A 27,798-nucleotide genomic window follows, 5' to 3' on the forward strand; every position below is an offset into this window, starting at 1 on the left:
TTATGTTGTGTGCACTTAAGTTTCTGTAAATTATTTCTATTACCCTAAGTTTTTATATTATGTAATTTTAATCATATTATGCAATTTCCTATATTAATGGGATAAATTTAATTTGTTAAATTTCATGGGCCAAAGTTTGTGATAAAAATGAAACAGTTGTTGTATAGTGTTGTTAAAAACATTTTATTTTAGAATTTTTAAAAAAACATGTTTATAAATGCACTTCCTCCGCATACTTACATTCGTAAGTACGAATTATAGATTCGAAAATTATTTTTTATTTCATTGAGATATAGATTGCTTTAATATGAATAATCGTTATTAGTTTTACCGCTAGTTGCAGCACTTTACAACATTACAATTTCTTTTCTTAGTTCCTTTTTTTGTGATAATTCTTATTAACATCTCTAATTTAGTTTTTTCTTACAGGAATCGCTAACAAAAACTGAAGTTCTTTTTTAAATAATTTTATTTATTTTTAATTACATTTCACTCTTTCTAAAAGTTTTAAAGGATTTTTTCCCACAATTCTTTTTTGTTAGTTCATTTGCCTTTGTGCTTTCCTCTTATTATCATTACTTCTGGATTTAATTGTATTTTTTTAATGTCAGTTGCAATTGCGTTAGAAAAATATTTGATCCTGAAAAGATTTGGACATGTGCATTAAGATATCACTTTTACTCATATTAGAGTGTAAAATACGATGAAAATACCTAAAATAATGAACGTTTTCCATTGCAAGTATAGAGAAAGCAGCCACTGCACCGTAAGCAAATACAAGAAGAGCCGGTATAAAATCCTCGATGGTTACACTAATAAATGTGGATGTACCGGATTCACAATGAGGTTTTTGAGGCAACCACACAGATTTTATTCTTGACAGAAGTCCGATTTCTCTCTGCCAGGTAACTCTATTAAAATTAAAATCTCTTTTAATTAATTTTAAAAAAAATTAACTACTTTTATTTGAAATAAACATTAGTTCTACTTTCGTGTGATTTGCTCTCTGTAGCCAGATCTTCTAACTACTCCTACTGCCAATTTAGGTATGAAAAATATCCTTATTTCACTTAGCCCACATTTCTCGTGTTCTTCAAAAGTGTCACTTATTATTTTGTAGGCGTGATTTGTTTCTACCTAAATTAATAAAATTTATGTTAAAAATGTGAGAATCGAATTAAAAAATCGGAATAAAACTCTGTTTGGGTTGAGTAATATTCTTGTTCAGTTAATATTTTTAGTGAGCTTCTCATTCAGCTTACCGTCAGAGCTTGCATCATCTAATTATATGTTTACTCATTTAGACGTCGAAACATAGGATATCATTACTGTAACAAGAAAAAATTAGGTTCTATTTCAGGAGCTAAAAATTCCAAATATTCAATTTCACCGAATTGATTGTTTTCGCCCATGGGCAAGGAGTGAATGAGGATAATATCAGATGTGCTGGATGAGGTAGAACCTCCAAATCACTGAGAAGATTATCCAAAGAAGAACATTATTTAGTCAAAATGAAATTTTTGTCCCCATTATAACTTTGTAGAGTAAAGATCAGATGTTTTTATCCGACTGCAGAAAACAGGTTGGAGAAATGTAGTCAGCCATGATCAGTTTCAGTGAAAGAACATGTTTCACAAAAGCATTTAGTTTCTGTCCAGTATCTTCAGATGCTTTTTTTTTTCAAGGGATCTGTCTCGCTTTGGAACTATAAAATCTAGTCGGTTGAGTAGAAAAGAATATTCTGAATCTAGTGATACCAAAATTTAATTTTCGACAATTTTTGGACAATTTTTTTTTTAGAACGGAACTTCAAATTTTATTATATATCATTATATATAATATTAATATAAGTATTACTCATAAGAAATTATCATCTGGTTAATTGTACTGTATAATTTTAGGTTTGTGTTAAGTTGGCTGCCCTTATATCACTTGTTAGGAGCCAGTTGCAGCTCCATTGTTCAATATGGACACTGTTATCTAAAAGAAAGAACACTAATACTCTAAAAACTCTCCAAACTTAGTTTAGTTTTTAGATAATACAAATGGTGATGTTTACGCATAAGTATATGAAGACAAGCTTTTTTTTTCTTTGATGATAATAATCCAATTAATAATATTTTTGATATTCATTGTCTGTTTTCTCTTACACTAAAAGCAAATTTTCCAGTTCTCATCAGTTTCATGCCATCAATGGGTTCGCAATAAGCTTTCTCTCCTTGTGGTTTTACCTTCTTCTTATATAAGTTGATCACATCTTCAGCTACTGCACTCTAAAATTATGAAAAATATATGTAAAAACAATGTTTGAATAGTCCAAAATAATCATTTCATTATTTGGTTGCCATTTTACATTGAAATTAGTCACTGTTCACTTCTACTAAGGTTGAGGCGTTTGTTTACTTTTCCTGGAAAAAAAAGTCATTTCTAAGAAAAGTTGTCTCTTGAAAAGCTTTTAGAGGATTTCCAACAATTTTTGTATTTAAATAACCTTGGGAAAAACTTATTTTTATTTCCTTTTTGAAAAAAGTGTTTTCTTGATAAACCAAAATTAGAAACCATAATTATTTGTATAGGATGAAAAAGTAAATGCCAATTTCAGTCATGACATTTATTTAGTGGCCCGAGCATTCGACCTAGGAACCAGGACATCTTCAGGGCTTATTGTCTGTATGATACTTTTACATGGTTACTGTTAAATTGGTGTATTCTCTGTCTTACTTGCTTATGATCTTTATTCAAGAGAATGTCATGACTGAAATTGGCTTTTGTTTTTTCATCCTATTGAAATAATGAATCAGTCACCAAAAGTAATGAACATTAATTATTTCTATACTTTGTATGCTCTTAATAGTTATAATTAAATTAATGATATCATTTCGCGTTTACATAGTTAGGAGTATGTAGGTACGATTATCAAGATAAAATATCAGTTTTTGTTTATGTTATTTTTAGAATACATACCCTAAAGTTGAAACGATTGTAAGTTAAATTCTGTACTTTTACACCTAAAGGGCTGTTCGTAATATCATTCAAATTCTTTAATATAGGAGCTGACGACTGCAGAAGTGCAACAATATTAGCTGAATAGGATGTGAAGCAGAAGAAGGCAAACAATGAAAACAGAAAAACAGTGATTCTGGCCGACAAAGAGACTGGTGCTAATTCTGTACCTGCAAGACAAAGTGTATTACAACTGTTGAAACTTTGAGTCAATTTTAGGTAGGTTTTATTGCATTATTAGTTTCTTCATTTTGAATAATAGAGGTCAAATAACTTTTTCGGTTTGTAATTCGTTGTACTAAAATTTTATAGTAAAAGTTAATTAAAATACCTTGTTGACAAATTGTAGATAGCACCATGGTAATTAAATCGGCCATTGTCGTGTATTTTTGACTGTAAGGCTGTTCTGGCATATGTTTAGATAAAGTGTATTCCAAAATAAGAATAGCCGTAACCATCAATGACAACAAACAGCAAGCGATCCATACTAATTGTGAAAATGGTAGCAGGAAGATATTACTGGCACTGGATAGAGGCGGTTGTTTAGATATAACGGCTGTTCTGCAGTAAATGTATCAAATTAGTGTAAATTCTCACTTATATATTGCTTTGAATTAGTGTGCGGCTGCATTTGTTCCTGTACTTTAAGGAGCGAAATGTAACCATGTAGGGAATTATCCAAACCAAGTGCGGTCTAATTCATGTATTTCTTTCAGAAGTAATGCAAGAAATGGCTATCATCGTATTAAACTTTTTTTTGAGGTGGCTAATTGTGAAAGTTGGTGTTGTTGGATCGTTTGGGATTCCAGGAAACAGGACGAATCGCAGAGCCTCATTCCAGAAAATAATTTAAGGAAAACTCGTCAAAAAGTGAGAAAATTTATTATTTTAAAGATATTTTAATGGTAAATGAAGATTTGATTTTGATTAGAACGTTTTTAGCAACTGTGAAGTTTGCGGTATTTTATTTTCCAGAGTGACTTTCCAATTTGAATGCACTATTACGATTAGGCCTAAATCTTAATTATGAGTGGTTTCAGGTGATAAAATTTCCAATTTAATTGACTTCGAGCTAATGAAGTAAATATTAATGTAATCTTTCACTGAAAGCTAAAACAATTCATTTTGCATTTCTGAATGCTTCTCTTTGCCGAAAATAAGCAACCTATTTTATTACTAATAGTTCGAATTTACCTAAGTAAGTGGTTCGTAATTTTGGTTTTGAAAGTTTGCTTTTAAAAAGGATATGTTGTTACAATTTGAAGTTATATATCTATACTATTTCTCTTATTGGATAGGCTTTTGGGGCAGTAGCGTCAGCTAATTTTCAGTTTCTTAGTTAAAGTTCGTTCTATTTTTTCTTGATCTTTTATTAAACGTTGAGTTTTGAATTTAACAGAATTTTCAAAAACTTTTGCCTGTATGTCCTTTCTTTTCAATTTCGATCTAAACCTAAATTAGAATATGAATTACTATATTATTTAATTAGGTACTGTTATTTTATTTAGCTGGTGTAAGTCGTACTTAAGTTCAAAAGTTTCTGCAGTAAATTGAACGGCAATAAATCGGCTGTGCCTAATTATTAATCCTGTGGCTGCAAAGTCAACTTCGTCTCTTTGCAACAGTCCCATCAATCCATCAAAACTACCATTAGTCAGGTATCCATAGTCATCCATTAAAACCATTTCTAATCTGGTAAAAAAAGAAAAACGGCAATAAATATGATGGATTTCGATGCAGGTATATCTAGAAGAAGTGTCTTCTTAATTTACAAAGTCTAAAATTATTGACCGATTAGGCAAGTAAAAAAACGTTTGCTTACACAGAGTTCAGTTGTTCAGCAATCAATTTAGCAATTGGATAGTGCACCATAGCCCAGAAGTCCACCTCTGGCACATCATCCCTATGAATTTTATCAAAATTCTCGATTAGCTCCTTGTGCACCACCTGTTAAAAATACTTTACAAAATTATTTTCTTGGCAGTCAGAACTAGTATGCTTAAGTATATTAATGCTTAATCCAAATTAAGCATAGTAAGCAGTATTCGCTAAATATCTTTTTTGCCTAGTTACTTTTCTTCTTCATCTTCTATCTATAATTAAATTATAAGATCCCTTAAGAATTTAATAATTTGATGCCGTATACTCTCAAACTGTTTAGATACCTCCAGTACTTACTTAGACGGTAACACTCGTAAGACTGTTTGCCGAAAAATCTTTTAGAAATTTTATTGTAAAATTTATATCTTAAATGTCTACTTAAGAATATTTAAATTTATTTCTAATAATAGCTCAGGTAAAACCTATTTGGTAGTTTCTTTTATAGTTACGAATGTTTTCTAAAACTGGTTATAGATTTACAAGCTTTTGTAGTTTTTATACTTCTTTTCTTTTGCCCACCGTACAAATTGCATAAAGTCATTTATTTTAGTAGACTCTTTCATTTTACTGGTCCATTAAGTTTAATTGCCAACTTAATTTCCAGCAAATAGAAATAATTGAAACATTTAAGAACTTACATAAGAGAATACATAAAATTATAGCGGTTATTAAATTTATAAAGTACATTTATGCCTACCTACCATTTTAAATTCTGAACCTCTTATTTCTTGATATTTTGCAAATACTGCATGTATTCAAAAATGCAATAACATAACACAAGATATAACTTACGGAAGATCCACCTTTCAGGAAAATACCTTCCAAATTAGACCTGTTTCGTTCTGCGCACTGCGTCATTTCATTTGGAAGTGAACTTTCATATGGGCCAGCCCAATCCAATTGAAATTTCATTGGTCTTAACATAGAAACTCTGTACATATCAAAATAATACGCTTCTCCTGTGTCAAGTATTAATTGTACGAATCTGACACAACTTCCTGGTAGAGCGTAGCTTGCTGAAATAGCCTTCACACCTTCACTTAGGTATAGGTTTCCTAGAAATGTTCATTGTTGCTTTGATTATCGTATCTCTACTTACCTCTGAATTGATTACAGTTAATTTCATCAGTTCAACACTCACCTTTTTTTGAGTAGGAAGATTTGCTGTTGATCCTGTTGATTACTAACCATTCCGTGTGTGTATTGAATATTTTTTCTTTGTTGATCTGCGAGGAAAAGTAATACTTTTAAAAATGTTAATTTTGTTTTAGTTTTATTCAAGTTGAGACTGTAGGTAGTTTTTTGTTTTGTTTTTTTAATAGCTCGCTTCTATGTCGAAAAAATGTTTATAGTAAAGTTAGTTAGTGCTTCCCGTATGGAAAACAGGGGATTACTTATCTATTATTAGTAAAAACTTCTTGAGAAATATATATTTATACATATTTTAAATTCGCGGCATAATAGTTTTGAAAAGAAAATTACGAAATTTTTAGTTGTAGAAGCAATTTTACTTATAAACAAGAATTACTGCAATTTTAACTTAAAATTAAGATCATTTTACCTCTGCAATAATTGTGTTGATCTTTGGGCAGTCCAAATCTAAGACGGCTCCTCTTCTTTGTTTAGGTGTCGGATCTATCGTTTTCCATGAAAATGACACTTGCAGGCCTCCAGCAGTGATTTCTCTCAAAGCAGATAACTTTCTTCCTAAAAATTTAAAATAATTTATGGAATTTTCAAAAAAATTATTTAAGTTACTTTTTTCTCATTTATAGCCAGCAATTATGTGCGCATTATCCTGTTCCCAGTTACGGAATTTTCAAAAATTTTATTTTCATTGTTCAATGATTTAAGTGATAGCTCAACTCAACTTTGATGAGTTCTATTCTGTTTTTTTTCTGAAATGTAGATTAGTTCATTATAACATCGCCTGTGCTCTGAAAATTAACGAATATTTAGAACTATCGGTTTACACGAATATGAAAATATCTGTCTTAATGGATCTTGCCAAATTTTCAAATTGCTAATTGATCTTATTGTGCACAATTTTTGAGCTGAACCAAATTTATTTCTGCGAAAGAAAAGAGTACAATAAAAATAATAATATAATCATAAAGTAGTATTTAAAAATCATAACACAAACCCAACCCTCTTTTCCAGTTCCTGAGGAAGGACACCAGAGGTGTCTGAAACGTCGTAACCATTACTTTTTTCTATAAATAAAATTGCGTTTCTTGGATCTAGTCATCTATTCAAACGTATATTATTTTTGTTTCGTATGAGTTCGGTCCGCAAAAATGGAAAATTCAGAGATTTTTTTTGTTATCTACCGTTTGGCACACTATTTTTAGGATGTAATCATTTCAGAATGATATTGTAATGGTCTCTGTAAATGGACAAACGCCAAGCCGTAATTAATGGCTACTAAATGAAGCATCAGTTTTCAAACTATCTCGCCGAAAAGTAATACAACAGCTTTCTTTAAAAAAAAGTATAGTAACTGATCTACAAAAACTTATAAGTAATTTTTATCAATTTTGCTTGACGCGTTTTTTCAGAAAATTGATTTTATAAAGGCTCCGGAGTTTAAAAAAGTGGGGTCCTCACTAATGTGTAATTTCTATTTATTCTACTGATTTATCACCTGCTAAAACCTCTTTCAGGAACGTTTTTTAAGTTCAAATTGTTTCAGCTCATTTACTCCTAGTGATTTAAAGTGATATAGATCCATTCATTACAATCAATATCACACTTAAAAGAGGTTTACAACCGCTTCTTTCCTAGAAAGGTCCAAAAAAATGGAGATTCCTGAGAGCATGTTACTAGTTAAAGAAGTCGATCTACATCTGTGCAATCAAGTTAAGAGAAAATCGCATTTGAAAGATTAATTGATTCTGTGGCATTACCGGTGGTTCAACTTTGACCCTTACCTTATTAATTTGTACTCAGTGTTGACACGTAAACGACTTATTTGATCTACTATTTTCGATTTTTAAATTATATTTTTCTACAGACCAACTGACTAACTCAACTCACTGTGTAAAAAAAAAAACTTTATCGAGTTCTAATTGGGCGAAAATCTGTACTATTGCAATACGTCTCTTTCGAGGGTTAAGAGAATGTTAAAATTACTTGAAGTACTCATAACTTTTCTTGATTATCACATTACAGAGCTGTAGATTTTTTATTTTAATTAAACTGATACCAAATAAAAAATTACCTAAAGAAACGCAGCTAATTATAGTGATCGAATCTATGTGAGTTTGATCAAAAAAGTTAATGATGAGACTCCCTGGTAGTGAATGGACTAAATGTAAACTGAGTAAAGCTGTAAATAGGAAAAGAAAGAGGTAATTCATGGTTGACGTGTTGTTGTTACGCTTCATTTGTCTCTTATTTATAGGTTTGGAATCCTACCTTTGTATTTTTTTTTAAATTCTTTATATTGCTTTTTTAGTTAAAAAAAAGTGTACTTTGTTTCCAATTTTGATTAAAAATATATATTTAAAGTAGAGCTCAAAGTAAATATCATTAGGCATTCACTATATGAATTGTGGGTAACATCGGCTGTGCAAATATTTAACTTACCTCCTGTCTAAACAATAGTTTTAGGTTATAAATCTTTTTTGTATCAGTCCTTACAAAATGGGGGAAAAAAAACAAATCAAAAAGAAAATGGTAAAATTAGTTCTTTTTTTTAATTGTATTAAATGGAATTATTAACGGCTAGGATACTTAGAATTCGAAAGTACGGATCTATTTTTTATAATTTATTACTTTCAATGATTTTCTTCATTTTTTTTTCTGAAATGGTTATTTTGTGACCATAGAATAGAATAATAGATGAGGCGGGACCTACGCCCCATGGCACCGCAGTCACAAAAGACTTATTGTGGCCTTCTTAGTTCTAGTAAGCGAACCCTCCCCTCCTAAAGAGGTTGAGTATTTTCCCTACTAGTATTTTTTGCGCTATTATCTCCTTCGGCCTCAGCGTTCCAAAGGTTTCATAGCGTAAACGCTCGACGGCCACGCAATCGAACAACAGCTAAGAGGCCGATTCCTCCTCTTCCTGGCATAATCTGCACAACGGTTCCGAGCTAATAAGCCCCACCTTGCGCAGATGCTTTCCGAACCTTCCGTGCCCCGTGAATAGGCCTGTAATCAGAGTAATCTGATTTCTACCTGCGCGCGCAGGGTCTCTTTGGTTCTTTGCTTACACATCATAGTCTTGCTGTGTTTAACCCCAGGACACATCACCCAGTTCTTTTCGTGCTCCCTCCAGATCCAATCTCTGAGAGCCGCACGAACTGAACCCTTGGTGATCCCCAGGACAGGCTCCAGACCGATGAAAGGAGTGTTAAATCCATTACTGGCCAGATGATCAGCCTTCTCATTCCATTCAATCCCCACATGACCCGGCACCCATTCCAGCCGAACTTATTTTATTACCATTATCAGTTCCATTTATTTCTTGTTTAACATGAAACTACTATGAGGTATTAGGTCATTAAGAAAAACTTTATTATTTTTTCTTAACCTTTCATAAACTCAATAATTTTTGAAATTATCCTGTTTTTGAGCGTGTTCCTGGCTAATTCTTAGCTAGATTTTATCAATCAGTCTCATTTATTTTTTGTTTAAGTAGAAATTAATGTGAGGTATCACGTTCAAAGCTCTAACTTAGGTTTTATTTTGAACACAAAAAAAAAATCGTTATTAAATGTACTTTATTTCTACTTTAACTAATACATTACTAAGTTTATGTTTCAAAAATGGGTTTAAAAAAAATTAATGCACGATTTTGTAAGATGGAATTACTTTTCGGACATTCTTTAGTTGACTCTTCTTTAGCACATAGATCTTTTTGCTAGAAAAAAAAATAAATTATTATTCTCATTTTGATAAATATTTATTACAAATAATTATATATTTATAAATATTTATGTATATATTTAAAGTTTGAGTTAGCCACTTCAAATTACATAAGAGAAAAATCGTCTTACTGTTCTCGAAAGATTTTTTTTTTTTTTGTAGGAAGTGTTAAGAAACATTTTATAATGTAAATTTCGGTGTTCGTAATATATTTTAGTCAATTTTCCTTTTTTTTAATTTAATATTTACCTGTCGTAAGAGCAAGTACCGTGATGGTGCAATTTTTTGAGGTTTCTTTGGATATAATTTTTAATATCCTCTAAACATGAACAAGCAGTTTATACGAATTGTGCTTGTGAATTCTGTAGTGGGTAGATAGACTCAAAAACGATAATCGTAAATTGGTACCACTACTAATGTGCAAATTTGAAAAAAAAAATCGATTTACTCGAAGTGCAACTTTACTAAAAGTTTGTATCGATTTTTTTCGTAAATTATTAAACGTGTATATTTAAATCAATTGTATCCGTACAAGTTCTGATTTTCTCAAAAATACAATTACGTGTGTTGCGGTGAGAGAAGTCTTAGTGAAGAGATGGAAAGACAGTCAGTGAGTAGCTGCTGAATCGAACTCTATCTACCTTCGGTTCCTGAACGCGGATTACCACTTAGCTAATCCCCGAAATGCTTTTCACTTTACTAATTATAAATTATTTGTTGTACCCACCCATAACAGAAGGCAGATTCAAAAATAAACACGCCAACTGTAATTGCTGCCCCATATAAGAAAACATGCAGAGCTGGTAGAAAGTCAGCAATACCAACACTTATGAAAACGCTTGATTTGGATTCACATAGCGGTTTGTGTGGTAACCAATAAAGCCGTATTCTTTCTAAAAGTCCTGTTTCCCTTTGTTTGGTAATCCTGAAGAAGAATTGTGTATCATTATTAAATTGATTGCTTAAAAAAAAGTAAATAAAATCTATGTTTCTTATGGAGTAAGCATGATTTCTGAACCAATAAACAGCACATACATTCTGGTTATATGCTCTCTATGTCCTGATCGTTTGACTAATGGTATGCTCAGTTTAGGGTTGAAGAACATTTTCATTTCTCCCAGGCCGCATTTCTCCATTTCTTCAAAAGTATTGCTGATTATTTTATAACCAACATTTGCTTCTACCTGTGCGGGATATATCTTTTAAAAGATGTGTAAGAGATTTAATATTAAAGGCTAAAACTGTTTCCAACATTTTTACCAAAAGTTTCCTTGATAAGTTAATCTAAAGATATTTTTGCTTTGTAAAGAACTAACCAAAAATGCAAATTTTCCAGATCTCATATGTCGCATACCTTCCTCTGGCAAACAATACACTTCATCACCAAATGGTTCTACCTTCCTTTGGAATAAATTAATAATATTTGTATCAGCGGTCTCCTATAATCAAGAAAGTTATTAGGTATGTAAATTTTTATGCACACAAATTTTCCTTTAAGAAAAATAATTAACCTTAAAGAATTTTTTGTTATACCGAAGATCTTGTATCTTAATACCAAGATGACTGTTTGTGATGTCTTCCAATGATTTAAGCACTGGCGCAGTACTTTGTAATAGTGCAACAATATTTGCTGAATAGGAGGTATATAAAAAGAAAGCTGCTAATGAAAATAGAAATACTGTTATTCTAGCCGGCATAGATATTGGAATGAGTTCAGTTCCTAGAAAAGTCAGTGAAACAAATAAAAAAAAGTTTGCAACATATTTTTCCGAATTGAAATTACATGAAATTTAATTTTCTAATACCTTGCTGGCAGGCTGCAGAAAGTACCATTGTAATCAGATCGGCTAGCTCAACATTTTGCTGTTCATATGCTCTTAAAGATTTGTATTTGGTTAAAACAAATTCTATTGCCAAAATAAGAGAAACTAAAAGAGATAGTATTGCGCATGCAATCCATACTAATCGGCTGAATGGTAACAGAAATATGTTATACGCACTAGATAAAGGTGGCTGTTTGAAAAGTACCGCCGATCTAAACAAAAAAGATACACTCATGAGACATTCTTTTTTCTTGGAATTCCTTGTAAACCAGACAAAACATTTGCATGCAATATAAGGAAAACCGTAATATGAGGTCAAGAAGGATCGAATTATTACACAGAAAAAATGCAAAATACAAAAATGTAAAAATCACGACTTGTGCTGCCTCAACAGACATGAAAGAAAACTAAAATGATGCCAATTGTATCATTTGACCAAAATTAAGCATGAAATAATACATTTTAAATTAGTGGTGCCATATGGCATCATCGAGCTGGAAAGGGTTAAGACTTTTTTAATACGCAGTCTAGAGTTGACTATAATCAATTATGAGCAGATTATAAGTCACTAAGTGAATACTGCGGCACAATAAATAAATATGATGACTGAAATTGGCTATTATTTTTTCATCCTATTATAATTAACATTATAATCGATTTTGATTTAATATATCTGTAATCTAAAAAAATGACAGAAAAGAAAAATGTATATATTATTGCTCATTTCAGCTAATTTAATTTAATGTGAAATTTAGCATTGTTTTGCTGCCATAAGTTTAGTCAATATTTCCAAAAATTATTTTTTGAAGAGTATTACAAATATAAGTTATAGATCAGCATGTATGTAATGCTATAATGTATTCTGTCGTAGATAATATCTTGTCATAGTGGCACTATTCTTAATTCATGATGTACTGTTTTTCGTGACGACATCCGTCTGCATTATTCCTGTATGAGGCTTCCTGTATTTCCATTTTACCTTAATTACAGAGGGGACATATGGGATTAATAACCTCCATTACCCTGTGTAATCGGCGCTTTAGGTAGTTGGGTCCTTTGATACGACTGTCTTGAGTTAGAGGCTTCTTGACTCTGCCGTGAGTATTCTAACTGTTCCTTATAAGAAGAAAAAATGAAAAAAGAATTTATTAGGAGCCATTTTCAATAAATAGAACTTCCCAAATCAATTACATGGTATCTTGGATCAAGATCAAGATAAAGGATATCAATTTCTGATATGTTTCGTCCATAAGATCTTTCTTTAAAAACATATACACACTTAGCGGTCATCTACAACTGTTTCAAAATCAGTTTCATAAATGTGACATCATCGCAGAACTCCCAACTGTCCAGTGGTTGGAGAAAGGAAAATTGTTTACAATCATATTTATTAAAAATATCCCAAATTAATTCTTATTGGAACAATATGGCTGTACCTAGGTTCAAAAGTATCCGTAGTATATTGTGCAGCATTCATACGATCTCCACGCATGAATGAACCAGTGGCACCGATTTCCGCTTCTTCCCTTTGCAACATTCCAATCATTCCATCAAAGTCAGTACCATTTACCAACCATCCAAAACTTGGTACTACTGTAAAGTTAATTCTGTCAACAAAAGTAACTAATTAGTTTGTAAAATATATATTGGTATTTTAAAATTAGTTTACATAAAAATAAATAAATAAATAACTTTTTCGTATTCAGTGGACCACAAATGGTACTCGTAGAAATGTAATAGATAATGCTATTTTAAATATTTTTATGCAATGAAAAAGTCTAACCGAAAATTAAGCTGTTCAGCAAATAGTATTGTAATTGGATAATGTGATTTTGGCCAGATGTCCACGTCCATGTGTAACATACTATCAAATCCTTCAAATAAATGTGGAAATTCAACCTGCAATTTTGAAGAGTTTGTGAATAAATCCAATTAAAGTATGGAATAGTTTGAGGTTTGATTGCTACTGACAATCGATTAAGCTTTTTGTAACTTTATTTCTTATGATTTTTTTCAATGTTTTTTATCTTTTAAAATTCGGATCCAACTTTATTAAATTTAGAAATCTAAATGTAAATAATAAAAATCCAGTTATACAATATTTACAAGTAAAGGTGGGAACTGCAAAAAAAAAAAAAAAATGACAATAGATAGCATTAATTTTATAATTTTTGCTTTTTACCTCTTTGTTAAGTTCAACTGCTATATTGCATTATTTACAGAACTTATATTCGGGAAGCAGCTATTCAAATTTTAGCGACTTTCTGGCTAGCAATAAAAAATACTCCAATAACTGGAGTCTCTCTTTGGAATAAGCTGTGATAGATAAACTTTTCCCTTGATATATATTTTCTTTTTTTAATACGTAATTTCCAAATAAAATATGTAGTTGGTTAGTTTAGATTCATACAAAGTTGACTAATGAGTCTTCACACCTCGACACTAAAAGACATTCATTGAAAAGATTTATTCATGAAAATCCTGTTTTCAACATCTGGGGTGAACCTCCTGAAAATCCTTGAAGACTTAGGTTTTTTTTTTTGTTTTCGAACATCTTCTTCATTCGCCACCATACGGATCACTTTTATAATGCGGACTGTGTTAAGAATCCTAGCAGGACCAAAGAGTGATGGCATCATTTTAATCAGCAAAAAAAAAATAGGTTTATTGGTAAACCACGTCTTAAAATTATGTTTTTGGCTAAAGGCGTTTTTCATTCGTTAAGTTTATGATTACTTTTAGTAATATGTTAGTAAATAATTGTAATAAATATCATCGCTTTAATTTTTTTTTCAATTTATATCAAAATAAATAGAATGTTTTATTATATTTCAAATTACTTACTACCACAGCCGCATTTAGAGTAGCTCCTCCAAAATTCGATCTATTGTAGTTAGAACATGGTGTCAATAAAGACGGCAGATCGTCAATAGAACCTGACCAGTCTAATTGGAATTGCATTGGTTCTCTCATAGTTACTCTGTACATGTTAAAGTAAAAGGCCATTTTAGAATTAGTCATTATTTGCACCAATCTTACACAGCTTCCAGGCAGTGAATAACTGTTACTTGCTCGTAACACTCCATTACTTTCGTATATCTGGCCTTAAATCATATTAATACAATTTTTGTTTTTATGTAAAACACTAGTTATATAGTTACACTTTTAGTTAATTAAATACCCCTTTTTTTTCAGTACCTTCTACATGGTTATCGTCAGTATTATCTGTAACATCTATCAACAGCCATTCTGTATGAATTCCAAACATCTTTTCTGCTGAAATCTACAAAAATTTTAAAGCCTAGATTAGAAATGAATAAACTTATCTCTGATAAAAGGTAAGCTGTTTCAGAACTAGTGTGTTATTGTTTTTCTAATTTTTATCTACCCTAGTTAAATAATATTCAGTAAATGGACAGCCCAGATCTAGAACACCGCCACGTCGAAATTCAGGCCATGGTTTCATGGATTCAAAAGAAAATGACACTCTTAAACCCTTTTCAGATGATTCCTGAAGCATTGCATATTTTTCTCCTAAAAAAAAAAGTGGTTAATTGATTGTAAGAAAAGTATTTCTGTAATATTAAAGCACCTATTCGCCACCTATTAAACCTTAATAATTTTTTTGTTTAAGTTCACTAATTTGCCTTAAAAAAAGAAAATAAAAAAAAAGTACAGTAGTTAAAATGGCGAATTTGGTGCCAGATTTTTTCCCCCTACATTTAGCTATACTACATCTTGATTTAGGATAATAGGCATGAAATGTTTAAAAGACTCAATTGTTAATTAATTAATAAGATTATTAATTACGAATATTCCAGCAAGTAATCAAATTTATAGTTTCAATATTGGTCAATTCAAAATAATTAAATATTATTTGTCGTTGTTGATCCACTAAATCCACATTTGCACATTTTACAATACCGACAAAATAAAACCAAATTATCCAGCCATGTTTAGTTGATGTAGCAATGATTGACATTATGGAAGTTGCCCATAAACTGGCCTAGAGTTAATCATTGTAAGTTTATATCAAACTTATTTCATATGTAAAGGACTTTCCATTTTTGCTATAGTTCTGTTTTTTTTTTTTTGTGAATTATTATTCTCTTTTATAAAATAATAATTTTAATTGGAGCATTTATCATCGTTCAGTGCCTTTATAAGTCTCCAATTTTATCAGACCAATTTGCCAATTATAGTTCAAAAGATCAAAAGTCACCTTAACACTCCCATAATTTTATTTACCTTTGCCCTACCTAGAAATACGTATCACCATCAGATTTTATCGTTTTTTTTATTCTTTCTCTTTCTAACTAAAGAAAGTGATGCAATCATGCAAAATTCCACTTTCAAGTTTTCAATGGAAATATCTTGTTTGAGGTCCACTGAATCCGAAAAAGGGGATTTTTTTGTAAAAATGTGTCAGTTGTATGAATGTTATATCTCAAAAACTAAAAAATCGCATAAACAATTGCAGAAATATTTCGATTAGGGGGGACCTGACTTTTTTCTCATTTCCTAATTGGTCGTGCACTGCTTAAGTTTACTAAATAGATTTTTCAATTTTTTGATATTTTTCCCTTAACGGATCTTCCGATTTTCTTTAAACTGGTTTCACACACACACACACACCTGAAACGTTTGGTGATTATAACATCACAACATAAAATACTCTATTTAATTTCTGTTTACATTAAGTGACACTCAGAGGGCCAGACTTTATAACCACCGAAAGGACCCCCAGGAAAGGCACTGGGCCACGTATATACTCGTCTACAGTTGTTACAAGGGTTAACGAGGGAATCTTGGATACGGTGTAGCTTCGATCTCACCTAGGCACTATTTTCTACTGAATATTTTTTTTCTATTTCCATTTTGTTTCAGTACATCGTGGGCCACAAAAAAATTACCTCGGGGCCGCGGGTTTGACACCTTTGTTTTAAAGGACCATTTGATTGTTATATACGATTGAGTGTGACCAATGTATACCAATTGACCAATGGAGAGTACAAGTGAGTTGCTAGAATTATGAGTTGAATGAAAATTCAGCAACCAAAAATATCACATTTTCCAATTTGAATCTAAGCTAAATGGATTTTTTCAAAAAGATTTTCCTAAAGATGGATCAAACAATATATTCATTCAACTTTTTAACCTCATTTCAATAGTATTGGTTTACAACTTGTATTTCCAAAAAATTTCCTCTACAAATCCGTTAAAGGGACTCTAGGAAAGAGAAAGAGTATTCTCCCTTCTCAAGTACTGTTCCATTATAATTTGTGGCTTAGCGTGTTTTATATTTTAAAGGGGATTAAATGTTCTGATAAAATTTCGAGTTGTAGAAAATTCCTAAAGAACATTGGCAAGAACCGGAAGTGCCACGTAACTGATTGGAATTTCCTTTTTCTTAGATTTTTCATCTCCTTTATTATCAGTAAACGTTTTAAGTAAAAAAAAATTATTTGAATTTTTGTTTCTAGTAAATGCATATTGAGCATCGTGAAATATGTTAAAATGTTCCTGTAAGTTAATTCGTGGGAGTGTGCAAAAATTTATGGGAATAAAAGTGGTGAGATTTTTTGACTTTAGCTAGGACAAAATTAAATTATGTCAATCAGTGTTCTATAGTGTTCTAAGTATTTAACTGTTTATTGCACAAAATACACTTTATTGTTGTTAGTTTCATTTTATAAAAATATTTTAATTTTTATTTAATCATAAATATTTATTTTAAATTTTTAAAAATTATTTTCTTTCATATAACAATAATTTTAAACTTAAACTTCTGAATTCAAATTGAATCATATGTTAAACCATTGCCTTACCTTTCTGATTGTAACCTTCCCATTCTTGCATCTAGTATGGTCATGGTATAGAGAAGACCAATACTTCAATTGTCTCAATTTTTCTTCTTTATATGTACCATTCCTTTATTACATTGTTTCAGCTGCCACAAACGAATATGACTGTTTATAATGCATAAAAAATGCGTACAAAAGAACAATTCCCATCCATTTGTTTGAATCGTGCAAATCAGAATTCTTTTCACATTTTAGGTCACTTTAAGCTCTTTCTAAATAAAAAAAAAACTTGTATCTGAACTTGAATAGAACAATAAATCATGTTACACCATCATATTTTATTAAATTACGATGTTCAGTGTAATTTTATTTAATAATGTAAATCAAAGATTGGCAGAAAACAATAAAATCTAACTGCCTAGCAAGAAATTACAACAAAAAAAGAAAACTATTTTAAGTTATTGTTTAATTGTAGAATGGTATTTTTAAATATTAAAATGAATAGAGAAAATATGCTATTTTGATTTTATAATTTGAATTACTGACTAAAATCTAAATATATATTTTGTTTGTGCGCATATAATTAAGAAATTAAAGGGCTAGAGAGTATGTATGTATCTTGTGCTCCTAAGTTAGCATTCTGTGTTCCCACCACTTCATGAATCTAATTTTATAACCACCCGACCTTATTTCAAATCTAGTCTCACATGCTTCTTTCTTATTATGGACAAGTAATGTTACATTATTAAATGTTTACTTATAAATTTATTTGGATTTACGTTTATATGTTAAGGTGAGCTTTAAAACATATTATTGCAATTAAAATGTCTAAGTATGGGTCCTTTAAAAAATAATAATAATAAGCTAGAAGTTTAAAATGGATGTTTCTGTTTTGTGTAATAATATAATAGATATCTCAGATTTAATCATTCGTTTAATTCCTATGGTATTTATTTATTAACTAATAAAACTCTATTTTTTCTTTTTTTTTAGATGGATGAAGCAAGATATGCTTGGTTGTGTTCCTCGGTCACCTTACAGTCAGACAAGCGAGGGTTCTTCATCCAGTTAGCTGAATCTGTATTAGAATCTGCTGGAGCTGATTGGTTGTCTAAATTCGGAGGGCTTAAAAATGATAAACAGAGAGTTATTGCTTGCTACAATGATCGAGAAGTAAGTTATTAATTCATTTTTATTTCTAAATTTCTACTGCATTCTAAAATTCACTTCGTACTTTTATCCATAAACATATTTTAGGTAAGAGAACTGGTCCGTGGAACTTTAGCGAATGTGCAGAAGATATTTCGTAGTAAAAATGCATCATTTGCTAAAACAAAACGAGAAGAAGCAGACCATTTTTATAGTAAACACAAATTGGACAAAGCTTTACAATTAGCAAATCAAAGTGTTGTTAGAGCACCATTACCAGGTTTGTTCAATATATTTTCTGTATGATTGTTTATTCTATCTAAAGTTTATAGAATGGGTTTTAATTAATTCTTGAATATGTCACACTAATGTCTACTAATTTTTGGGATGAAGTGCAAACACAGTTTTGAAAAAAGAAATTTATTCTCCTAAGAAAGACGTTTAAAATACTGTGCCCAGCTTTTCATACTTTTTCTTAATATTTTCATAAAATATCTTGGATAGTCTCCTCATATATTTTAAATTCCATCATAATGGCAAGTGCTCTATTTTTTTATTATTACTATACTTTATATCAATTTTTCAGGTGTTGACCCAAAGGTAGAGGATGGTTTAACCCTTTCACTTTGCCTACGATCACGAGCTATGATATTGTTTGAAACAAAGGACTTCGAATTAGCATTATCCGATTTTCAGCTCAGTTTAAAGTACAAACTTCCAGAAAAATACAAGTAAGGGAACATACTTCCACGTTTCCTTTTTCCTTTATAACGTTTCTTTCTTTGTTGAAATTTATTCGATTAAGGCAAACATTCGTAATTTATACGCATGTTTAGAGAGTATTTGTTTATAAATGTACTCACCTGTATGTACTTATATCACTCTGTATGTAAGATGACAAAATTTTATAGTTATTTAAATAACTATAAATAGAAAACCAATACTATGAAGGGTTATCCATATTGGATTGATTTATCAAATTTCACAAATACCTAAAAATTTAAAAAGTCAATTACTTCAACAATCAGCGCTTATTTTTAACATTCTATAAAGAATAAAACCAGAACTTTCTAAAGTAACGATGCTCATAACTATTAAAAATCAGTTTTGAAACTATGTTTGCCAATTTTGTGTGCATACTTTTATGTGTAATATTTAATTTTGTACTTGTTAGAAATATAAATTAAATTAAGATTTAAAGAAGGTTATAGCTTGGTATGTGTACAGAGCGGATGCATATCAAATGATGGGTGAATGCTATTTACAACTTGGGATGAAAGACAAAGCAAAAGTTTCCATTGGAGTTGCTAAAAATATGGCCACAAGTGCAAACAATCAAGAAGTAGTGGATAGATGCAATGAACTATTGAATAATCTGGATCGACTTGTTGTACCAGTGGTTTCAAAGAAGGAAGTCAGTGAGTAAAGTAAAGACATGTTAAGTATTTCTAATTACTTTATTAAACTTGAAAGATTTTCTTTGGATGTACGGTAGACTAGCAAAATGAAAATTACTTTTTCTAACATGATTATTTTCTCTTGTTCTTAGTGAAATTCGTACTTTCGTAATTTTTTCGAAAATGGTTTCAGTGATATTTTTTACATATTTTTGTTTGACTTTTTCCCCTTTATTTTTATTTTTTGAAATTTGGTGTGAAATACAACTCCAATAATATTGATTGTCTGTAGATCAGATTGAAAGATTGCGCAATTTGGTTCAGTCTTGTCGTGACAGTGTTGGTGTCAAAATCGACTTATCTATAAAAGATGGCTACAGTAAAAGAGAATGATGAAAAAAGAAAATTCATTTTAGAATGCATCGAGGTGTATCAGAGCTTTCCCGCTTTGTGGAATATCAAGAGCAAAGATTACAGCAACAAAATAAATAAAAAATGAACAGTACAAACAGTTGCTTTCTAAATATAGAGAATGCTATCCGGATGCTGAAAAGTCACAGTTAGTTAAAAAATTTAGTTTCACTAACTTCAGAAAGGAAATGAACCGAACAAAGGGTTCTGAAAAAAGCGGTACTGGGACAGACGGTTTAATAGAACCAACATTATGGTATTTTGAGAAAATGAAGTTTCTCATGAGTCAGAACGACCCCCAAATACGTCACAAAATGGCATGCAGAAAGAGGATGACGGCAAGAGGAATCTCAAGATGATATCGGCGATGTGGAAATTAATGGAACAATACTCTTATCTCTTATCTACTCTTATCTACTAACCACAAACAGTTGTGAAAATCATTTGGTCCACTAGTTCTAATTCTTAGATGAATTTCCTTATTTCTTTTTTTAAACCATTCCATCATCCACCTGCGTTTCTTTCTCTTCTTCTTTTTTAAAGCTATAACTAATGCGATTGCCAGACAACTTGCTGTCTTAATATTCCACATGTTGACTACAGAAATGTCAGCCTTGAACTAAATTATTCCTGCAGACGGCTATACGCCATGCATTTCCTAGGAGTATTTTTTGTTTATTTTTTTGTATTTTTCATTTAATTATAAATAAAAGTTTATTGATTGAACTAAATTATTGTGCAATAATATCCCCGTGTGGGTTGGCCAATCGTGCACAATATGTGCTATATATCGATGTGAATATTGATCGTCTAGGGTCCAATTTTGCAAATTTAATTTTAACTTAGGTACAAGTAGTATTTGAACAGAAAATCAATTTATTCCTTATTTTACTACTACAAATCATATTGTTATATTCAATACTATTTAATTGCTAACGAAGTTTTATTAAACTGAACTTTGATGATAGGTCTACCAACATTGTACGATGGTGACTCGAAAGCAGTGCCTTGTTTATCCAGCAATCTGTCAATGAAAAGATCGGACATAGCAGGACGTTACATTGTAGCCAATGCTAACCTGCCAGTTGGCGCCGTAGTATCCGTTGAACCGGCGTATTCTTCTGTGCTGAGGATGGAAAAACATGGTTCACATTGTCTGCACTGTTTTAAGAGGTTATTATCAATAATGTTTTATTTAAAGCTCGCCCAAACCGCGCGTCCCAAAAATGCTGCGTTTGTTTGACGTGCGCATCGCATGAGTGGCGGCCGCTAGCGTCATAACATTGGGACAGATGTCTCAATTGGAGATACCATTGCATCAGAGGTGGCCAGCCACTCCGTCAGACCAGGGCTGGTTCCAGGGAATGAAAACTTTTTATAACTTTTCACTTGTCATTGTCTCAGCTAAAGTTCAGTTCTTGATTTGTAGGCTGTTTGACGTATAAGTAAAGTAATCGCCTATTTTTTTAGGCGGGGCTTAACGTCCAACTGCTAATTAGGTGTCGTGGACGGAGGCGACTAGCAAGCATACTTTACTGTAAATTTCTTTTATTAACTATTAAATAAAATCCAAGGCCTAAGACCGGGAATCGAACCCAGTACCACAATACATATTATTAGCTTTACTGGTCTTGCCTCTAACCGCTCGGCTACCGTGGCGCCTTATTGACTTATAAGTATAACCTTCATATTCCATTTAAAATCCCATGGTGCCAATTATTTCTCTTCCAGAATTTCAGTACATATCTGTGACCCGTCAATTGAAGGGGCTCAACCATTTCTGCGATTTTCGCAGAGCCCATTGGGATTGATTTCTCTCACTAGTTGCCGTTCTCAAAGTAGTATTTTGTATGCGGCCGAGTTTTTCCAAACAATTATCACTTGCACATATCAAGACCTTACGTCCACATTAGTCTTTTATTAATGAGTAATGATTGGTTTTGTTCTTTGTTATTTAAGGTTGAAATGTGGTGTACCGTGTCCTACTTGTTCAGGAGTAGCATTCTGTTCATCCGCTTGTCAAACGAAATCTCTAACATATCATGTTTGGGAGTGTCCATTTATGGAATTAATGATCGGATCAGGTATGTCTGTTGTGTCACATCTTTCACTCAGGATGGTAACACAATCGAAACTTCAATATTTTGAGACTTTCATCTCAGGACTAAAGAAACCCGGCACTGATCATCCGTATCTTAAAGTAAGAGTTTTAAAGTTATAATTGACCAAGTTGGAGTGCCTAAATTATTGCGGATTGTGATAAGAATATAATTCTTGTTTGTTTGCAGGTGTACAACATGGAAACACACTGCAAATTGAGGGAACCCAAAGATTTCTTATTTAGAACATTGATGGCTCTGTTGCTTCTGCAGATCCTTAGGAACTCCGGTTATTTTGGTGAAAAAGGATCCTCAGGAATAGGTGTTTTATTTAAATTTTCCATTTAATTAATTTTAAGTTATACTAATCTTATTTGTTTGGTATTGCTTCTTTGAGATTAGATTTATCTAGAGAGCAGACTCTTCCGCGATCGCTAGCAATGTTTTGAGATAAAATATAATAAAAGATTTAAATATCATTTCAGATGACTTGACAGAGATTGAAATTTGGATTGGCTGCCTATTATTAAGACATCTTCAGGTTACACAATACAACGCTCATGAAATTTATGAAACTTTGGCGAAACAAACCGATAACACTGGTAAGTTTATTTGGTCAACATTTGTTGTACAATTTATGCATGTTAAGACCAGTGTATGTAATGTAATCGGGGCTAATCCATGTCCATTTTCTCTGTTAGTCTTTTTCGAAAAAGGTGTTCATGATCATCAAATTATTTGCCTCCTATCATCTAATCACCTCTTTCGTTTCTTTCTCCCAATCCAAAGTTTTCTACTGCAGTTTCTCCGTTTGATTTTCCGACTTTCTCATTCCAGTCCCCCATTATAATAGTGAATCTACATAAGTCTTCGTTAATAGCAGTCTGAACTTGATTGTAAAATTCCTCTATTTCTTCTTCTGTAGCTTCACTTGTGGGAGCATATACCTGTATAATTTTTACTCTCCCATTTCCTTTTCCATATTAATTTCGATACCCGATGAGAGTAGTCTTTAAACGATACTATATGTCTTTACTTATGTGAATTCACTAAGAACCCAGTTCCTCCCAAACTTCCTTCTCCGTTGTAGTTAAAATTTCATTCCATCTTCTATCTCAATACAGTCCTTCCCGTTTCTTCTAACCACGGTCAATCCTACAAATGCCATTTTACATTTTTCATCTCTTCTAAAAGTTCCCGAAGTTTATTATCTTTTAAAGTTCTACAGTTGTGCGCATATGTACAAACAGACACCACTTCATTATTATTTCTCGTATTCTTATTAATATTTTTCTGTAATTGCTATAAATCATTAGTTTCGTTTTTCCTTCCCTAATAATTTTGATTTTTGGTGTGTTAGAGACAGAGATGCCAGACTGAATTCTTTTCTTTTCCTTTTCGATTTTTAATTCCTTATCGTAAGCATTTATTTCAGACTCTTCCTAGCTTTTAGTTTCACTTTTCAGAATCTCGGAGAAAGGCATATACTTCCCGTCTATTAACAATCCATGTTTCTTTACTACACTTGAGTGTCCAGATGGGTTTTAATAATACTTCTTCTCTGTAATAATGCCTCTTTACTATAATCTTCAGTAATAAAGATACTAGATCCCTTCAATTTTTTTGAGTCAAGTAGAAGTTTTCTTTTGTCAATATTAGAAACACAAGACACCAATATTGAACGTATTTTGGTCTTAGCTCTTCCAAACCTTCTCACATAGAATAAATATATTGGTTTAATGACCGTAAAATATTAAATTAAGGATTCAAGATTGGCGAGGAATCGGTCCAAATATATTCCTCACTTGTCAATTTCTACTAGCAACTTATTACATCTAAAACAGCATTTTCTACTTTCTCAAAAATTTTTGTTTTTATCCTCTTTTATTCCAAAAAATCGTAAGATTATTCTTTCTTTTAATATTTTCCATTTCATTTTTTAGTTTTGTTACTATTTCTTAATTCTTCGACTTCCTGTTTCAGCTGTTTAAATTGTCATTATTTTCCCTTAGAATTTCAGTAATATTTAAATTAGCTATTTCTGTACAAATAGCTTCTATAATATTTTCTTTAATTATTTCATGTAATAGTTATTCAAAATAAATTCAACGAGATTATTAATTAAAATCAGTACATTAGTGCATCTTCAAAATTCATCTCCAATTTATGGAGATGTTTGTTTCAAAAATCAACACTAAGATGTACTCTATTGATGTCAACGCATTTAGTTTAATTTAATTTAATATGCGTTTAATTATAATTTAAACGTATATTATATTAAATTATAATTAGACGTATATATATATATATATATATGGTTGTGTGTGTGTGTATATATATATATATACACATACGAGGGGGTACCCAAAAAAAACCGGAATTATTTTTTAAAAGCTATTTATTTACAAATTTTTTACAGAACAACCTTATCCCCTTCAAAATACTCTCCATTACAACTAATACATTTGTCCCACCGGTGCTTCCACTGTTCGAAACATTTTTTGTAGTCATCTTTAGAAATGGCTGACAGCTCCTTCTTCGTTTTTTTCTTGACCTCTTCAATGTTGTCAAATCGGTGACCTTTCATGCCCTTTTTCATGCATGGAAATAAGAAAAAGTCGCACGGAGCCAGGTCAGGCGAGTAAGGTGCGAGGGGCAGCGGAACCATGCCATTTTTAGCCAAAAACTGTGTAACAGAGATGGCTGTGTTTGCAGGTGCATTGTCGTGGTGGAAGAACCAGTCTCCTGTTTGCCACAAATCGGGTCTTTTTTGGCGAACACTATTGCGCAATCTTTTCAAAACTTCCAAATACAAGGTTTGATTGACGGTCTGACCTGGGGGGACAAACTCTGAATGGACTACGCCTTTGGCATCAAAAAAGCAAATCAGCATTGTTTTGATGTTTGACTTGACTTGACGACATTGATGAACGAGGTTTGTCATCAATCGACATGTCGCCATTTTTAAACCGAGTAAACCAATCGTATACTTGAGTTTTTCCCATAGCGTCATCTTTGTAAGCTGTTTTCAACATTAAAACACTTTCAGCAGCATTTTTGCCGAGTAGAAAACAAAATTTCAGAGCTGCACGTTGTTCACTTAAACTTGCCAACATAAAAAACGAAAAAAGAACAAAACAGCGCTGGTAAAAACAATCACTGCAGATGAACAGAACAAGCCAGGCAGACAACACAGGCAGGACTGAACTGGCAAGGAATTGCGCTATACACGTCTAGCGGCAGAAATGCGTACTACATAAGCTCCATGCGCGGCAACGCAATTCCGGTTATTTTTGGGTACCCCTCGTATATACATATATATATATGTGTATATATATATATATATATACACATATATACATATATATATATATATATATATATATGTATGTATGTATATATACATACACCTAATTTGGCTCATCTATCAATGTAAAATTTTATTTTAATTTCATTTCAGGATCAATTGATTGGAGTAGCACAAAAACTAATTACATGGCCGTGGGGTTATATCCAGCCTCAGCTCTACTTAATCATGACTGTACACCAACTCTTGCTAGGTTAGTACTTAATTGTACTCTTTTAGAAAGCAGTTGGAATAGCCACTTCTTCATGAAATGAAATTAGAGTGTACAGTAATATAGATCAAGTATAGAATTCACATTGTAGGTAATCAACAAGTTAGAAAATTTCTCCTTAATTATTTCTAAAAACTATTTCACCTTCTTCGTGAAAACTAGCAGTCATCATTAAGGTTTATAGCGAGCATTCTGATCCTAAACCAGTTACGTACCGATCTCTTTTTTTATTTAAATTTTCCCCATAAAAATATTTTCTTATTTCTTTCTTTAAGATCTTTTTCGTAAAAAAAAAAATGAATTTATCATCTTTTAATTATAGTGTAATTGTGAAAACCCATCAAACCTGTAGCGTTCAAGATTATCTTTTATTATGTCTATCAAGTTAAACCATCAGGTTACACCCAGGCAATAACCAATGAATAAGGGTTATTAAAAAACATTTTATGTTGTCAAAAAATGTTTTTTTAAAAAAATCCAGAAGAGTGAAATGGAGGTATATATGACAGCATTTATTCAAAGAAGGTTCCAAACCTGCAAGAAGATTGGAAATGTAAAAAAATACGCATATTTTTCAAGGTTTATGAGTTAAGATTTTGAAAACTGTTCGTCATAAAATCAAAGCATTATTTTTGTTAGAAGTTTAACTTTTGAGGCTACAATAGATTCGTTACAAACACTGAAAGTTAAATGATTTTTGGAGGTAAGGTTGTAATGTAATGTTGCAACAAAACCTCAGTATATATTGTAATATATTACAATTATATATTATTATATGACATTTTCAGTTAGGTTCTTGTTGCACCAAGTACCTAAATGACTAATAAATATGACTACTATCAGAGCTATTTTTTATTATTGTTTTATAGATATTTCATCGGTGATACCATGGTACTTCGCGTTGAACGTCCCCTGTTTACTGGAGAAGAAGTTAGTGAAAACTATGGTCCTGTGTTTACAATGAAGACATTAGATGACCGTCAGAAATCATTGATGGCCAGGTACAAGTTCAGGTGCATATGTGAAGCCTGTCGTGGAAAATGGCCAATGCTTAGTCAGTTAACTGAAGCGAATGTTACTCTTAAGTAAGTTAAAATTGTTTCTTTTTCTTCAAGAAAATTGTATATTATAATAGTTTTTAGTAAGAAGGTCTAAAATTTATTTATATTGTTCTCAGATGCCGTAAACGAGGCTGCAAAGGAACATATAATTTGCCAATTGATCAAAACAAGCTAGAAAATTGGCATTGTTCAAAATGTTCTTTAGAAAACCGGGTAGAAGATCAAGTAGCTTTGTATAAAAGTTACACTAGTGATTATGAACGTGGATGCTCATTGCTTGTCCAGCAAGAGATTAATGAATGTGTCAATGTTATGTCAGAATTTATTACAAATTGTAACCCACTTATTAGCCAACCAAATAGGAATGTATGTTTGGCGATGGAAGTGTTACGAGCTTGTTGGTCGTCCCATGCTAATTTTTATATCTTGTAAAATTATTGTCAAGTTGTAACAGTGGTGGAACTTGAGGGCGTTAAGTTGCATAACCATACATTACGATTAATGAGCATACTTCCTAGGCAATTTATTAATTCGCTATGTCAAAACCAGAACTTAAGCCTTCAATTTTTGTCATAGATATTTATTTCAGTGGGCTCTTTTCAATATTTTTTTTATATTGTACTTTTATCTGTATTTTTTTTCCATTGTAATGATATCGTCTCATTAAATTTTTGATGGATCCTTTTAATTTACGAAAATTCGTCTACAGTGTTTTCTTTT

General features: G+C 31.5%; 2 protein-coding genes across 3 annotated transcripts; one reads left to right on the forward strand and one right to left on the reverse strand.

Moving 5' to 3' along the window:
• Positions 1 to 291: 291 nt before the first annotated feature.
• LOC141447829 (uncharacterized) lies at positions 292 to 15,583 on the reverse strand. Its single transcript, XM_074115705.1, has 24 exons — positions 15,390 to 15,583; positions 14,968 to 15,113; positions 14,778 to 14,862; positions 14,424 to 14,683; positions 13,363 to 13,478; positions 13,016 to 13,186; positions 11,562 to 11,791; positions 11,268 to 11,476; positions 11,073 to 11,195; positions 10,792 to 10,940; positions 10,484 to 10,681; positions 8,473 to 8,479; positions 8,105 to 8,297; positions 6,446 to 6,591; positions 6,026 to 6,110; positions 5,677 to 5,939; positions 4,826 to 4,950; positions 4,528 to 4,695; positions 3,335 to 3,564; positions 2,965 to 3,173; positions 2,151 to 2,273; positions 989 to 1,137; positions 714 to 911; positions 292 to 640 (listed from the first exon to the last, which is right to left on the reverse strand). The coding sequence occupies exons 1-24, from the start codon at positions 15,559 to 15,561 to the stop codon at positions 544 to 546; spliced, it is 3,852 nt and encodes a 1,283-aa protein (XP_073971806.1). The 5' UTR covers positions 15,562 to 15,583; the 3' UTR covers positions 292 to 543.
• On the forward strand, positions 11,093 to 27,776 carry LOC141447698 (SET and MYND domain-containing protein 4-like). 2 transcript variants are annotated; one of them, XM_074115426.1, is made up of 13 exons: positions 11,093 to 11,217; positions 14,775 to 14,917; positions 18,377 to 18,556; positions 18,641 to 18,812; positions 19,119 to 19,263; positions 19,760 to 19,950; positions 21,309 to 21,513; positions 22,300 to 22,540; positions 22,629 to 22,761; positions 22,925 to 23,041; positions 25,900 to 25,999; positions 26,887 to 27,102; positions 27,195 to 27,776. In XM_074115426.1, the coding sequence occupies exons 3-13, from the start codon at positions 18,377 to 18,379 to the stop codon at positions 27,508 to 27,510; spliced, it is 2,016 nt and encodes a 671-aa protein (XP_073971527.1). In that variant the 5' UTR covers positions 11,093 to 11,217; positions 14,775 to 14,917; the 3' UTR covers positions 27,511 to 27,776. The 2 variants fall into 2 exon arrangements, with proteins under 2 accessions (XP_073971527.1, XP_073971528.1); XM_074115427.1 differs by lacking the exons at positions 11,093 to 11,217; positions 14,775 to 14,917 and adding an exon at positions 18,018 to 18,176.
• Positions 27,777 to 27,798: the final 22 nt, after the last annotated feature.

The sequence above is a fragment of the Rhodnius prolixus genome, unplaced genomic scaffold (assembly GCF_049639745.1).
Source record: "Rhodnius prolixus isolate KJV_2025 unplaced genomic scaffold, Rpr scaffold_13, whole genome shotgun sequence".
NCBI lineage: Eukaryota > Metazoa > Arthropoda > Insecta > Hemiptera > Reduviidae > Rhodnius > Rhodnius prolixus.